The sequence below is a fragment of the Lissotriton helveticus genome, chromosome 7 (assembly GCF_964261635.1).
Source record: "Lissotriton helveticus chromosome 7, aLisHel1.1, whole genome shotgun sequence".
Lineage (NCBI taxonomy): Eukaryota > Metazoa > Chordata > Amphibia > Caudata > Salamandridae > Lissotriton > Lissotriton helveticus.
In genome coordinates, this window is record NC_136068.1 from 1,079,475,537 (window position 1) to 1,079,489,179 (window position 13,643).

General features: G+C 52.7%; 1 protein-coding gene across 2 annotated transcripts in view; it reads left to right on the top strand.

The window, feature by feature from the left end:
* The window catches only part of RNF213 (ring finger protein 213), a 2,973,532-nt gene that overhangs the window by 2,772,254 nt on the left and 187,635 nt on the right, over positions 1-13,643 (top strand). For both annotated transcript variants that reach the window (XM_078654076.1, XM_078654077.1), the window contains exon 59: positions 3,048-3,131. In XM_078654076.1, coding sequence (XP_078510202.1) covers positions 3,048-3,131 — 84 coding nt within the window. The remainder of the gene's footprint in view (positions 1-3,047; positions 3,132-13,643) is intronic.

A 13,643-nucleotide genomic window follows, 5' to 3' on the forward strand; every position in this document is an offset into this window, starting at 1 on the left:
ATCTTAAGTAAACTGTGTAAGGGTTTTTCTCTTTCTCTGTTCTCCTATTATGCATTACACGTTTGACCAACATGCCCTCTTGCATATATGATCAAGTGAGTGTTTTCTATAATTTTGTTGTGATGGTTGGTGCTTGTGAGTTCATAGGGGCTTTTTGAGAAGTACGGTGGATTATTCAGAAATTAATGGAATAAAGACTCACCATCATTTCTACTAAAAACCTGCCCAAATCATCCGTTTGGACCCTCGAAACTGCTAAAGGGAAGGACTTGTGCAGTAGGATCACTGCCCCTCTGAAACACTTGTTTCTTTGTGTGGTGTACCGTCAGTGGGGTTTGTCTCTATGCATAGGGTCTGTCAGGGTTCTCTCTCTAAACCCCTCTCTCTACACCCCTCTCTCTCCACCCCCCTCTCTCCACCCCCCTCTCTCACTCCACCCCTCTCTCTCTCCACCCCTCTCTCTCTCCACCCCTCTCTCTCTCCACCCCTCTCTCTCTCCACCCCTCTCTCTCTCCACCCCTCTCTCTCTCCACCCCTCTCTCTCCACGCCTCTCTCTCCACCCCCTCTCTCTCTCCACCCCTCTCTCTCAACACCCCTCTCTCAACACCCCTCTCTCTCTACCCCTCTCTCTCCACCCCTCTCTCCACCCACCCCTCTCGCTCCACCTCTCTCTCCACCCCTCCATCCACCCCTCCATCCACCCCTCCATCCACCCTCCATCCACCCCTCCATCCACCCCTCCATCCACCCCTCCATCCACCCCTCCATCCACCCCTCCATCCACCCCTCTCTCTCCACCCCTCTCTCTCCACCCCCTCTCTACACCCCTCTCTCTACACCTCTCTACACCTCTCTCTACACCCCTCTCTCTAAACCCCTCTCTCTAAACCCCTCTCTCTAAACCCCTCTCTCTAAACCCCTCTCTCTAAACCCCTCTCTCTAAACCCCTCTCTCTAAACCCCTCTCTCTATACACCCCTCTCTCTCTACACCCCTCTCTCTCTACACCCCTCTCTCTCTACACCCCTCTCTCTCTACACCCCTCTCTCTCTACACCCCTCTCTCTCTACACCCCTCTCTCTCTACACCCCTCTCTCACTACACCCCTCTCACTACACCCCTCTCACTACACCCCTCTCTGCACCCCCCTCTCTCTCCACCCCTCTCTCTCCACCCCTCTCACTACACCCCTCTCTGCACCCCTCTCTCTAGCCCCCTCTCTCTAGCCCCCTCTCTCTAGCCCCCTCTCTCTAGCCCCCTCTCTCTAGCCCCCTCTCTACACCCCCCCTCTCTACACCCCCCTCTCTACACCCCCCTCTCTCTACACCCCCCTCTCTCTACACCCCCCTCTCTCTACACCCCCCTCTCTCTACACCCCCTCTCTACACCCCCTCTCTCTCTACACCCCCTCTCTCTACACCCCCTCTCTCTACACCCCCTCTCTCTACACCCCTCTCTCTCTAGCCCCCTCTCTCTCTAGCCCCCTCTCTCTACACCCCTCTCTCTACACCCCTCTCTCTACACCCCTCTCTCTACACCCCCTCTCTCTACACCCCCTCTCTCTACACCCCTCTCTCTACACCCCCTCTCTCTACACCCCTCTCTCTACACCCCCTCTCTCTACACCCCTCTCTCTACACCCCTCTCTCTCTAGCCCCCTCTCTCTCTAGCCCCCTCTCTCTACACCCCTCTCTCTACACCCCCTCTCTCTACACCCCCCCCTCTCTCTACACCCCCCCTCTCTCTACACCCCCCCTCTCTCTACACCCCCCCTCTCTCTACACCCCTCTCTCTCTACACCCCTCTCTCTCTACACCCCTCTCTCTCTCTACACCCCTCTCTCTACACCCCGCTCTCTCTACACCCCTCTCTCTCTACACCCCTCTCTCTACACGCATGTATTTTTCTGTGTGTGCGTCTCTATCTCTGTGTGTGCATTTGTCTCTGTAAGTACTTCTCTTCTCTGTGTGTGCATCTTTGTTTCAATGTGTGTCTGTCTGTGTGTGCATGTCTATACGTGTGTCAGTCTCTGTGTGTGTGACTGTCTGTGCGTCTCTGTGTGTATGTTTCTGTGTGTGTCTGTCTCTCTCTGCGTTTGTGTGTGTTTGTCTCTATGTGTGTATCGGTGCATGTGTCTCTCTGTATGTTTGTCTCGGTGTATATATCTACTGTTAGCCTCACTGGCAATGTAAACATGGCATGGGAACACTATAATACACATACTTACTCCACAGATACATACAGACCTGCCATTCCCTAACACACACAGTACACAAACCAGCAAACATATCCAGCTAAATATAAACAATGCCAAATTCTCTAACTCTAACTAATGCGAGACCTGTTGCATTGCAAATGCTTGTTACCCATCTGTGGCAAAGCACTCTAACAAAGGAGTCGATGCCCATGCGCAGTATCTCTGAGAGAATGAGTCACTCGGTCTCGTGACTCGAAAACATCTTCGAAGAAAAACAACTTGCACAGCTCCGAACGCAACACTAGATGGCAGAAGAAGGGCAGAGCATGTGAATCTACAGCATTACATGCCACTAACAAATGCTTACACAGTAAGTAGCATTATCCTTTTCTTCCATGTGCTATGGAGGTGATGATACTGATATGAAATTTTTAAGAAAGACCCACTGTTACGTTCTTGATGTCTAACAGGAATTCTTAATGCAGCAAATTTAAATGCTACGGCTGTGTAATTGAAGTCTCTTTAGAAAGGGGGAGTTATCATAGTACGTGATTCTGACGTTAATATAGCATGCTTTCACTTCTGAAGAATTCTTATGGGAAACCACTTACTAAGTCTCAGTCATCGAATGTTCTGTGCCGGGCCTGCATAAGCATGTGCAATCCTGTCCACAATAGTGTGTGGTGTAAGAGGAAGTCTTTGCTGTAGATTTGAGGAGTGCATGGTTCAGTGCAGACTCTGGGCTACTGAATTAGATGTAGTGTGAGGATCGTTGACCCATAATACTTAAAAATATAACTTGTAGACAGAGATTTACATTGTTCTTTTGTCCAATTTTCTCGATTTGTAGATGGAATGAGAAGTGTCATTGAAGGACGGATTACAAAATTTTTAATTGCCTGGAATGAGCTCAGATCATCGCTTGAAACAAACGGTGAGCACTGCATATTGCACTGTAATATTACTGTCACAGATGATGCAACACCACGAATCTGTGCTCGTTCCCCTTATATTAGTTAATGGATAGATGCTATTGTGACCTGTTCTGTGTCCCAGTGAGTTCCCTTATGCTTTGTTTGATTTGTAGGTGTCATGAGGAGCAAGGCAAAAGTTATAATACTGTGGAGTCTTAATAGTGCTTGCACAGTAGCCAGGTACCAGCCCTATGCAAGGTTGTAGTTCATCTGGTTGTTACTTAAAGGAGTCTTTTTGGTACCAATTCTATATACAATTTCTAAATGCATCACTCTCGTTCTAAAGATAGTAACTTTTGGTAGTATTCCTGCTTTGAAGCCTGAAGTGGACAGGTGGGTGCACATTAGTAAAGAATGACTACTGCATAGAATGTCTGCAAAGTACAAAAGAGAAACATCAAGATCAGCATATTCATTAATTCCTTTATGAATGTCATAAGCCAGTGACATGTTCATTATGTGTTCACTGCTGGGTGTAGCTCACACTGTAGGTAGATGTAAGACTATGTAAGAATGAAGTCTCTTACAAATGTCCTCTACAAAAGAGTGGTGTAAGACAGGTGCAGCGCCCCTCCTCTTCACCTCCCAACCTGTCAGGGGGCCCCATATTCAGCCAAAACTCACCACATTGTGCAGGGGGACCCCATCATTATACATTACGTCTCTGCAACATCGACACATTATATGTGTGGGATACATGTTTTCTGTTTTCCAAAACAGCTGAAAACAGGATGTTGAAGTGGATGGCGTTTTGACATTTTCACAAAAGTGAAGTGAGGGTATCTATATATTCCACTGATTGGCAACCTGTTCCTAGATGCTGTGTTGCAAGATCACCTGTAGGGAAACAGCGATAATGATTGGTCTAATTCTGTGGAAACTTCCAAAAAGTGAGTGAATTGTTGTATCACGGTGAAATACTCATGGAAGGCTGTCATTGCCCATTACATTTGTGCTACTCTACCCCCCCCCTCTCCCAGGCCTTCCCCCATGTCCCCACACACTGAGGCAAACTGCCAGTGCTTGTGCGAATAATGGCACTGAAAATTACAGATATCTTGCAAATCTATACTAAAAGTCTGTCATTCAGTCATTATAGTTATGCTTTCACTTGGGGATGTCAAAAGGGCAAACATCATGTGTAATGCAAAAGTGGTACTAAGAGCCGGCATCTTTAACGGGTGCTAGCACAGAAGACATATTTTCAACTAACCCCTCAGAAAATTGGCACAATGCAACATTATTTCCAGCCTTAAGATTCTGAAAGAGTTGCAGAATACGAATATCTGGCCTCGTTGCCTATCCTGATGGAATGGCCCAGTTTTGCATTCAAAACTGAAGTCACCAGAGAAATTCTGAAACCCTTAAGACTTGCACTGCTATATTAGCAAAAAGGTTATACAAATTGCAAGAATGCACTAAATGAATGCTGAGAATGTAGCTTCTGATGGATATGTCCCCCCGCAGACTCCTCATCTTAGAATATTTTCCAGGTGCTAGACTGGTTCCGGAGACTTTTGTATTATTATTAGTACTATTAACCCGTTCACCGTCCAACGTCACAGTGGGCGTTCGAACCCCACCCACTCATTATTTCTCCCGCACCGCGGTGGTATTCGCACCGTGGTCAGTGGGTTAAGTGCTTGTATAGTGCATTACTACCCATAGGGGTTCCCAGTACTGAGGACAGGTTCAACAGCCTAGAAGTAAGATCTAAAATAACCAGGTCTTTAGCTCCTTGCGGAAAGTAGATAAGGAAGTGCAGCTCTGAGTGACTCAGGGAGAGAATTCCAAAGATAAGGGTCCAAAAAAGAGAGGCCTGCCACCCATCTGGGCACGTCTATATCTGGGCACTGTAAAAGGGGAACGGTTGCTGGAATGCAGTTGCTTGGGGGATGGTAGGGCATGACTAGGTTTATCTGAAAGAAACAGGTTAGTATTAGATTCCTTACCTTAGAATATCCCCAGGCGTCAGTCTGGATCCGGAAACTTTTGCGTAGCAGTACCCCTGCGCGTCGGTAGGCGTCGTCTGCAGGCGTCCCCTGCGGCTCCGCGTCGTCGGCGTCGTGCGCCGTGATGACGTCGCTGGAGTATATAGACGCCGCCTCCGCGCGCTGACGTCAGTTCTTCTTTTTTCCGCGCCAGTTAGCGCAGATCCGAAGAGCAGTACTCCGGTCTTTTGACCAAGTGTTTGTAAAACTTAATCTTTCTACGGTGCCGGTAGGATGCCTGGGTTTAAGAGCTGCGACGAGTGCGACCGCATGATGTCGGTCACCGACCACCATCGACTCTGCCTCCGGTGTCTGGGCGCGGACCACGACGTGGAGTCCTGCGTCGACTGTCGGGCCTTGACTGGAAAAGCTAGGCGGGAGCGGTCCCGCAAGCTTCTCGAGCTCCGAGTGTCGGCCCCGCGTCGAGAGCGGTCCCGGTCCGGTCGGAGGTCGAGGGAGCGGTCGAGGGAACGATCGCGGAGCCGCCATGGGCGCTCCGGGAGTCGCCACCATTCCTCCGGTTCGTCAGGTAAGCACAAGAAGTCGGGGCGTCGCCATCGCACCCCCGACTCCCCCCGACGCCCGCGTGATGCGGCCGGGGGCTCGGGTGGCCCCACCCCCGCGGGCCCACGTGGGTCACCGACGCCGTCTACCCCATATCCGTCTACCCCATATCCGTCGGTCCCTGGGGAAGGTGCGTCGCGTGAGGAGATCGAGGCCTTCCTCATTGCTATGAGGGCGAGGTCTCCTCCGGCGGGGCCTACGGCGCCTGCGGGGCCGTCGGTCCCGTCTGGGGGCCCGAGCGGTTCAGGTGCTTCTGCCCCGACGCCGCCGGTGGCTCCGGTCCCGGCGCCGCTGGGTCCCTCAGGTTCGTCGCCGGCTGGTCTCCCGGCCTCTCCGGCGTCGGTTCCTTTGGGCCAACCCGTGGTACCGCCTCCGCGTGGTGCAGCGACTCCGCCGTCGGCTCCGGCCGGCGTCGGGTCCCCGGCACCGACGCCGCGCGGCGCCACCCCCATTCCCTCCCCGACTCCGGACACGGAGTCGGACCGGCGTCGGCCGACGCCGGATCCGACGCCGATGGGGCCCGTTGACCCCGATGTCTATATCGTCGACCCAGAATATGGGTATGATGAGGATGAGTATGGAGAGGGTTGGGAGGGGTCTGAGGACCCTTTATCCCGTGCCTGCCAGTATGATGTGGACTGGGTAGGTGATCTGGGTGATGCCAGTGGCCTGGACGAGTCGCCCAACCCTGGGTTTGTCTCCCCGTCCCCTGTGGCGTCTGAGGCAGGTGCTGCCTATTCAGTGGTCCTGATGAGGGCTGCCAAGGCCTTACACCTTGAGCTCCCCGTCGCGAAGGTCAAACCGAACATTCTGACCGAAGTGTTTAAACCGCAGTCATGCCCCCAGGAGCCTCTGCTGCCGTTTAATGAGGCCCTGACGGATGTCCTTTTGGGCACCTGGTCCAGGCCCGCTTCCGGTGCACCGGTTGACCGGAATGTGGCAAGGCGTCACCGTCCATGCTCGGACGACCCTGCCTTTTTATCCACCCATCCCTCCCCGGAGAGTCTGGTGATCCAGGCCTCCACCTCGCAGTCCGCATTTCCGTCGGCTCCGCCCGATCGGGAATCAAAGCGGTATGACCAGTTTGGTAAAAAGGTCTTTTCCTCTTTGAGCGCTGGACTGCGGTCTTGTAATACCGCGTGCCTCTTGGGCCGCTACACCCACTCCCTGTGGGATACGGTCGAAGAGTGTTTGCCGCAATGCCCCCAGGAAGTGCGGGACAAGCTCACCCGGGCCTTGGTTGAAGGCCGGGATGCGGCGCGGTATTCGATCCGTTGTGGTCTGGACACAACAGATTCCTTGGGACGGGCCATGTCCACGACGGTGGCGATTCGTCGCCATGCTTGGCTGAGATCTGCCAACTTTTCGCCAGACGTCCAAAATACACTCATGGACATGCCATTTGATGGCAGTCGCCTGTTTGGTGACAAAGCGGACCACGCGCTGGAGCGCTTCAAGGACTCCAGGGTCACGGCCAAGTCCTTGGGTCTTTCGGCCCAGCGCCAGCAGACGGGTTCGTTTCGCCCCTTTCGTGGCCAAGGGAGGGGCGGTCCCACACGTGCTGCCAGCCACGCGCCGCAGAACGCTCCCCAGCGAGGTGGCGGCCGTGGTTTCCGCCGTGGTGGCGGTAGAGGCCAGCGGCGTGGTCAGTCCACGCCTCCCTCCGCTGCTGCATCCAAGCCTTCCTAGTCCGAGCTTTCGGGCTCACGTGACGCCAGTGGGTGGCAGGGTTCGCCATCACCACTCCCGCTGGCGCGCGATAACATCGGACAGGTGGGTGCTGCAGCTCGTTCGAAGGGGCTATGCCCTCCCCTTCGAGTCCACTCCTCCAGCCATGCCACCGCAGAACCACCGTGTGTCGGGGGACCACTTGACACTTCTGCAGGAGGAAGTTACGGCCCTCTTGGCCAAGGGGGCCATCGAGCGCGTTCCTGGGCCAGAAGTAGGGTGTGGTTGCTACTCCCACTACTTTCTGGTACCCAAGAAGGACAAGGGAGGCCTGCGTCCTATCTTGGACCTGCGGAACGTCAACGGCTTCCTCCGGAAGGAGAAGTTCAAGATGTTGACTTTGGCTCAGGTCTTGGCTGCTCTAGACCCACAAGACTGGATGGTAGCGTTGGACTTGCAGGATGCGTATTTTCACATCCCCGTCCTGCCGGCCCACCGGCGTTACCTGCGGTTCACGGTAGGCCACGAGCACTTTCAGTTTATCGTGCTCCCATTCGGCCTTACCAGCGCCCCACGGGTGTTCACGAAAGTGATGGCGGTGGTCGCAGCTCATCTGCGCCGGTTAGGGGTTTCAGTCTTCCCCTACCTCGACGACTGGTTGTTGAAGGCGGGCTCGCCCCAGACAGTCGTCCACCACCTTCAGACGACGGCAGACCTCCTGCACGAGCTGGGGTTTTCCATCAATGTGCCGAAATCACACCTGTGTCCCTCTCAAAAGCTCCTTTTCATCGGAGCGGTTCTCGACTCGGCGCAGTTTCGGGTTTATCCCCCGGAACGGCGGGTCCGGGATATTCAGGCTCTGATTCCCATCTTTCAGCCGTTATCCCGGGTTTCGGTCAGGTTGACGCTGCGGCTTCTGGGGCTGATGGCCTCCTGCATCCTACTGGTGCATCACGCCAGGTGGCGGATGCGGGCTCTGCAGTGGGACCTGAAGTTTCAGTGGGCCCAGCATCAGGGCAACCTATCCGACCATGTCCTGATCTCGGAGGGCACTGCGAGACAGTTGCAGTGGTGGCTTACGGACCGCGATTGGGTCAGAGGCAGATCCCTCTCCCTTCCCCAACCGGAGCACGTGGTTGTGACGGACGCGTCCCTCCAGGGCTGGGGTGGCCACTTGGGAGAGGCGGAGATCAGAGGCATCTGGTCTCCGGCGGAGTCCCGGCTCCATATCAGCATGTTGGAGCTACGGGCGATTCGCCTAGCACTGAAGGCATTCCTCCCCTTTGTCAACGGGAGTGTAGTGCAGGTGTTCACGGACAACACCACCGCCATGTGGTACTGCAACAAACAGGGCGGTGTGGGGTCGTGGACCCTTTGCCAGGAGGCTCTGCGTCTCTGGCAATGGCTGGAACGTCAGGGCGTGACTCTGACGGGTCAACACCTGGCAGGTTCTCTGAACGCCAGGGCGGACGAACTCAGCCGTCGGTGCTCGGTGGATCACGAATGGCGTCTGAACTCGGACGTGGCGAGAGGCCTCTTTCAGCAATGGGGAGAGCCTTGGTTAGATCTATTCGCCACAGAAGAGAACGCGCAATGTCATCAGTTCTGCGCGTTGGAGTTTCCAAGACGGCACTCGCTCGGCGACGCCTTTCGGCGCGAGTGGAGTTGCGGTCTGTTGTACGCCTTTCCGCCTATACCACTTCTGCCCAGAGTGCTGAAGAAGGTCAGGCGCGACCGGGCCCAAGTTATCCTTGTGGCTCCGGACTGGGCTCGAAGGTACTGGTATCCCGAGCTACTCAGCATGACAGTCGGTCCCTCGATCCGCCTGCCCCTTCAGGAGGACCTTCTGTCGCAGCAGCAGGGGACGGTCCTCCACCCGAACCTGTCCAGTCTCCACCTCCATGCTTGGAGATTGAGCGGCGACAGTTGAGGCCATTTGACTTGCCTCCTGAAGTCTGTGATGTTATTCTGGCAGCCAGGCGTCCCTCCACAAAGTCGGTATACGCCTGCCGGTGGAACAGATTTGTGGCATGGTGCACAGCAAAGGCTGTGGACCCCCTTTCTGCCCCTCTGTCTGAGGTTCTCCTCTTCCTTCTTTCCCTTGCCCAGCAGGGCTCTGCTCTGGGCACTATCAAGGGCTATCTTTCTGCCCTTTCCGCCTTCTTAAGGCTACCTGATCAGCCATCTTTATTCAAGTCCCCTATTGTATTACGATTCTTAAAAGGCATCACGCACATGTATCCACCTGCTCCGTTCGTGATGCCTCAGTGGGACTTGAACCTGGTTCTGACTTTCCTGATGTGTGCTCCCTTTGAGCCTCTTCATTCCTGTCCTCTCCGTCTTCTCACTTTAAAGACGGCCTTCCTGGTTGCCATCACCTCTGCCAGGAGAGTGAGTGAGCTCCAGGCCCTTTCTGTTAAACCTCCTTTCTTGTCTGTTCATCCTGACCAGGTGGTTCTTAGGACTAGACCTTCTTTCCTGCCCAAGGTAGTCTCTGCTTTTCACATTGGGCAGTCCATCACCTTGCCCTCCTTCTTCCCGCCTCCGCATCCTTCAAAGGATGAAGAGCGGCTCCATCGTCTGGACCCAAAACGTGCGCTTTCATTTTACATGGATCGCACACGCCAGTTCCGGGTGGATGACCAACTGTTTGTTGGCTACGTGGGTGAGAAGAAGGGAAGGGCGGTACAGAAACGAACCATCTCTCGGTGGGTCGTCCTGTGCATCAAAGCATGCTACTCTTTGGCTCGGAAGGAGCCTCCTGTTGGGCTGAGGGCCCATTCCACTCGGGCTACGGCGGCTACTACTGCCCTGGGCCGGGGAGTCCCTTTGCAGGACATTTGCCAGGCGGCTACGTGGGCCTCGCTGCACACCTTTGCGAGGCACTACTGCCTGGACAGTCAAGTCCGGAGGGATGGCTTCTTTGGCCGTTCGGTCCTCCAGGACTTTCTGGTGTAGGTTGTATTGGTTCGCAGACCCACCACCGGGGTTGGTATTGCTGGGGTATCTATTCTAAGGTAAGGAATCTAATACTAACCTGTTTCTTTCAGATGAACAAGTTACTTACCTTCGGTAACGATATATCTGTAAGAAACAGTAGTTAGTATTAGATTCCTTACCGCCCCACCCATCCTCCCCGTTCTGCGAACTGATACCTAGGGTTAAGGACATCCCTTTCAGGGCCCTAGTTTCAAATGGCACCAGTGTTAGTTCTCACATGGCTCTGCGTGTTCTGGCGCGGAAAAGCTGTGTGCAAAGAACTGACGTCAGCGCGCGGAGGCGGCGTCTATATACTCCAGCGACGTCATCACGGCGCACGACGCCGACGACGCGGAGCCGCAGGGGACGCCTGCAGACGACGCCTACCGACGCGCAGGGGTACTGCTACGCAAAAGTTTCCGGATCCAGACTGACGCCTGGGGATATTCTAAGGTAAGGAATCTAATACTAACTACTGTTTCTTACAGATATATCGTTACCGAAGGTAAGTAACTTGTTCTATAGGACCTGAGGTCCCGAGCTTGAGTTGATTTTGTGCTTAAAGCAGAGTGCCTTAAAGTTAATGCGCTTGTCCACTGTGAGCCAGTGGAGGTCATGAAGGATACCAGATGCAGATGAATGTTTGGGAAGCTATATTAGAAAATTAGAATGTTGAGCACTCCATTGCAAACAATGGAGTGCTCTGGCCTTCTACTGGCTGGTAGAAGCCTGCAGAAGAACATTCTAATGTTTTTCATTCACAGCTGCTGCTGGGAACAAAGGCCTCTCGAAGGCTGAGGGGATTTAAATCACCTCGGGCTCTGAGAGGCCTGTGTTTTACCAATTAGAACATTCTGCCCTCTAGAGCGGAATGTTCTAATAACCGCCTTGCGAGCTCTACTGGCCATTAAAGGTTCGCTCCATTGTTAAAGGGCCTCGCCTTGGGCCTTTAACGCTTGAGCGGTTTGCTAGGTCGGGCTCTGAGGCTATATTAGGAGCCTGGCTGAAAAGTTTTGGACCACCTGAAGACGTCTGATCACAGACTTGTCAGCCCCAGGTTTAGGATATTGCCATAATCAAACCTAGATAGTATTATGGCCTGGATAACTGTTTCTCTGACCAGAGAAAGGAAGTATCCATAAGATCTTTTTTAGCCATTTCATAATAGCAAAACAGGAGGCTGCAATCTTAGCTGGCTGTGTCTTCATGAACAAGGTGGAATCCAGCCAGAAGCCAAGGCTCTTCACCTTGTCGACATGTTGGTAGGTTTGTAGTAGTGCTGCTGTGTGATGCTAGATGGCATTGTGTGGCTCCACACTGTCTTTACTGCCCAGGAAGTGATGAAGTGGAGCAAAATATAAGTGCCACCCCCAAGCGCTGATAGTTCCTATATTTCTATACCTTATGAAACAAATCTGGAGCTTGTCAGTTTGTTGATGACTCCAAAAACATTTGATAGTATGTCCAAACTGAAAACAACAAGATTCAGTCTGTGCCACAACTACAGGAAGCATATGTTGATCTCAGAACCCCACAAGATATGCCTTTCGTACCTGGGTTTCAGACACTAATCACAGTTGTGTGTGGTAAGTGCACCATTATGCAAACACATTCTGACAGAGACTTTTAACTGCAGATTTCTCAGTCTTTGAATGTTCCCCAGGTGTAAGACTGGTTCCGGAAACTTTTTCAGTAGTAACACAGCAGGTAGCTGTTGCCATGTGGCTCCGCACTTATGCCTTTCTGCTCTGAAAATGCCTTGCTGGGCCCATATAGGTACCACTCCTACCTGCCGTCTGTTCCTTCCTGTCGGTGCCACCAGACCCAGATCCGGAGCTACCTCTCGCCTCTTTGAGAAAGCCTTCATTATCAATTTTTCAGTGTACAAAGGAAATGTCACCTCCCAAAACGGTCTGTCAGAAAACTATCTATGATAGAGGAGAGAGCTCAAGATTTACTGTGGTGGCTGATTGATTTGCGGCAGGCCATTTTCCCTCCACCCCATCCAGAGCTGACAGTTTGATGGATTCATCACTACTGGGTTGGGTGAGGGTCACTTGGTGTAGGTGGACATTAGAGGACTTTGGTCTCCATTTGAGGTGTGGCACTACAACAGACTACTCTAGTTACAGTCTATGCTTCTGGCCTTGAGCACCTTCCTGCTATTCATCAAGTAAAGGCTGGAGCAGGTACTTAGGAACAACACCAGCACCATGTGGTATGGCAACAAGCAGAGCAAGGTGTTGTCGGGGTCCTATGCCAGAAGGCTTTGCGCCTCTAGGTGGCTAGAAAGCCAGAGCTTCTTTCTGGTCATCAGCCACGTAGCGGGGTCCCTGAATGCCAGAGCAGATGAACTGAGTAGTAATCGGCTGGCAGATCACGAGTAACATCTACCTCCTGAAGCAGTGCAGAGTGTCTTCCACATTTGGAGTGAACTGACTGGATTTTTTTCACCACTGTTAGGAATGCACAATGTCAACACTTATGCGGGTTGAAGTTTCTTCAAGTACGCTTGTTAGGAAACGCATTCCGGTTGGAATGGTAAAGGGGACTAATATAAGCCTTCCCGTCACCACCTTTCCTGCCATGAGTTCTGAAGAAGAACGACCACACCCGAGTCATCCTGGTTGGTCTAGTTTGGACCCAGGCAGTGTGGTACACAGCACCCCTGAGCATCTGTCCTCCAATCAAGTTTCCACTTAGGGAGAAATACCTGTCTCAGCAGAAGGGCAGGGTCCTCCGAACTTATGCAGCTTACTCCTTCCAGCATGTAGATTGATAAACTGTGATAAGCTGCTTTCAGTCTGCTGCCGGATTTATTAGATGTCCTTACCATCTGACGCCCTCAAAGAAATCCATTTATGCCAGGCATTGGGGCAAATTCGTACCTTGGTATGGCGCTTCGGCCACTGACCCCTTACATGCAAAACTCATGTCCTTTTGTTTGTTTTGTATTTGATCCAGAAAGGCCTTGCAGTGGGTACTATAAAAGGTTATTTATCAGCCCTTTCGGCCTTTTTACATTTGCCCGACCAACTGCCCTTGATCAGGTCAGCTGTTTTGATGAGATTTTTTACGGTTTAGCATATGTTCCCTCCCAAGTCATTTAAGATGTGACAGTGGTGCCTTGACTTGGTCTTGACATTCTGCATGTGTATTCCTTTTGATCCTGTGCTTTGCTGTTCATTGTGTTACATGACCTTGAAGACTGTCTTCCTCATTGGGAGTATGTATGCTCGTGGCATGAGCGCATTGTATGCACTGCCAAGG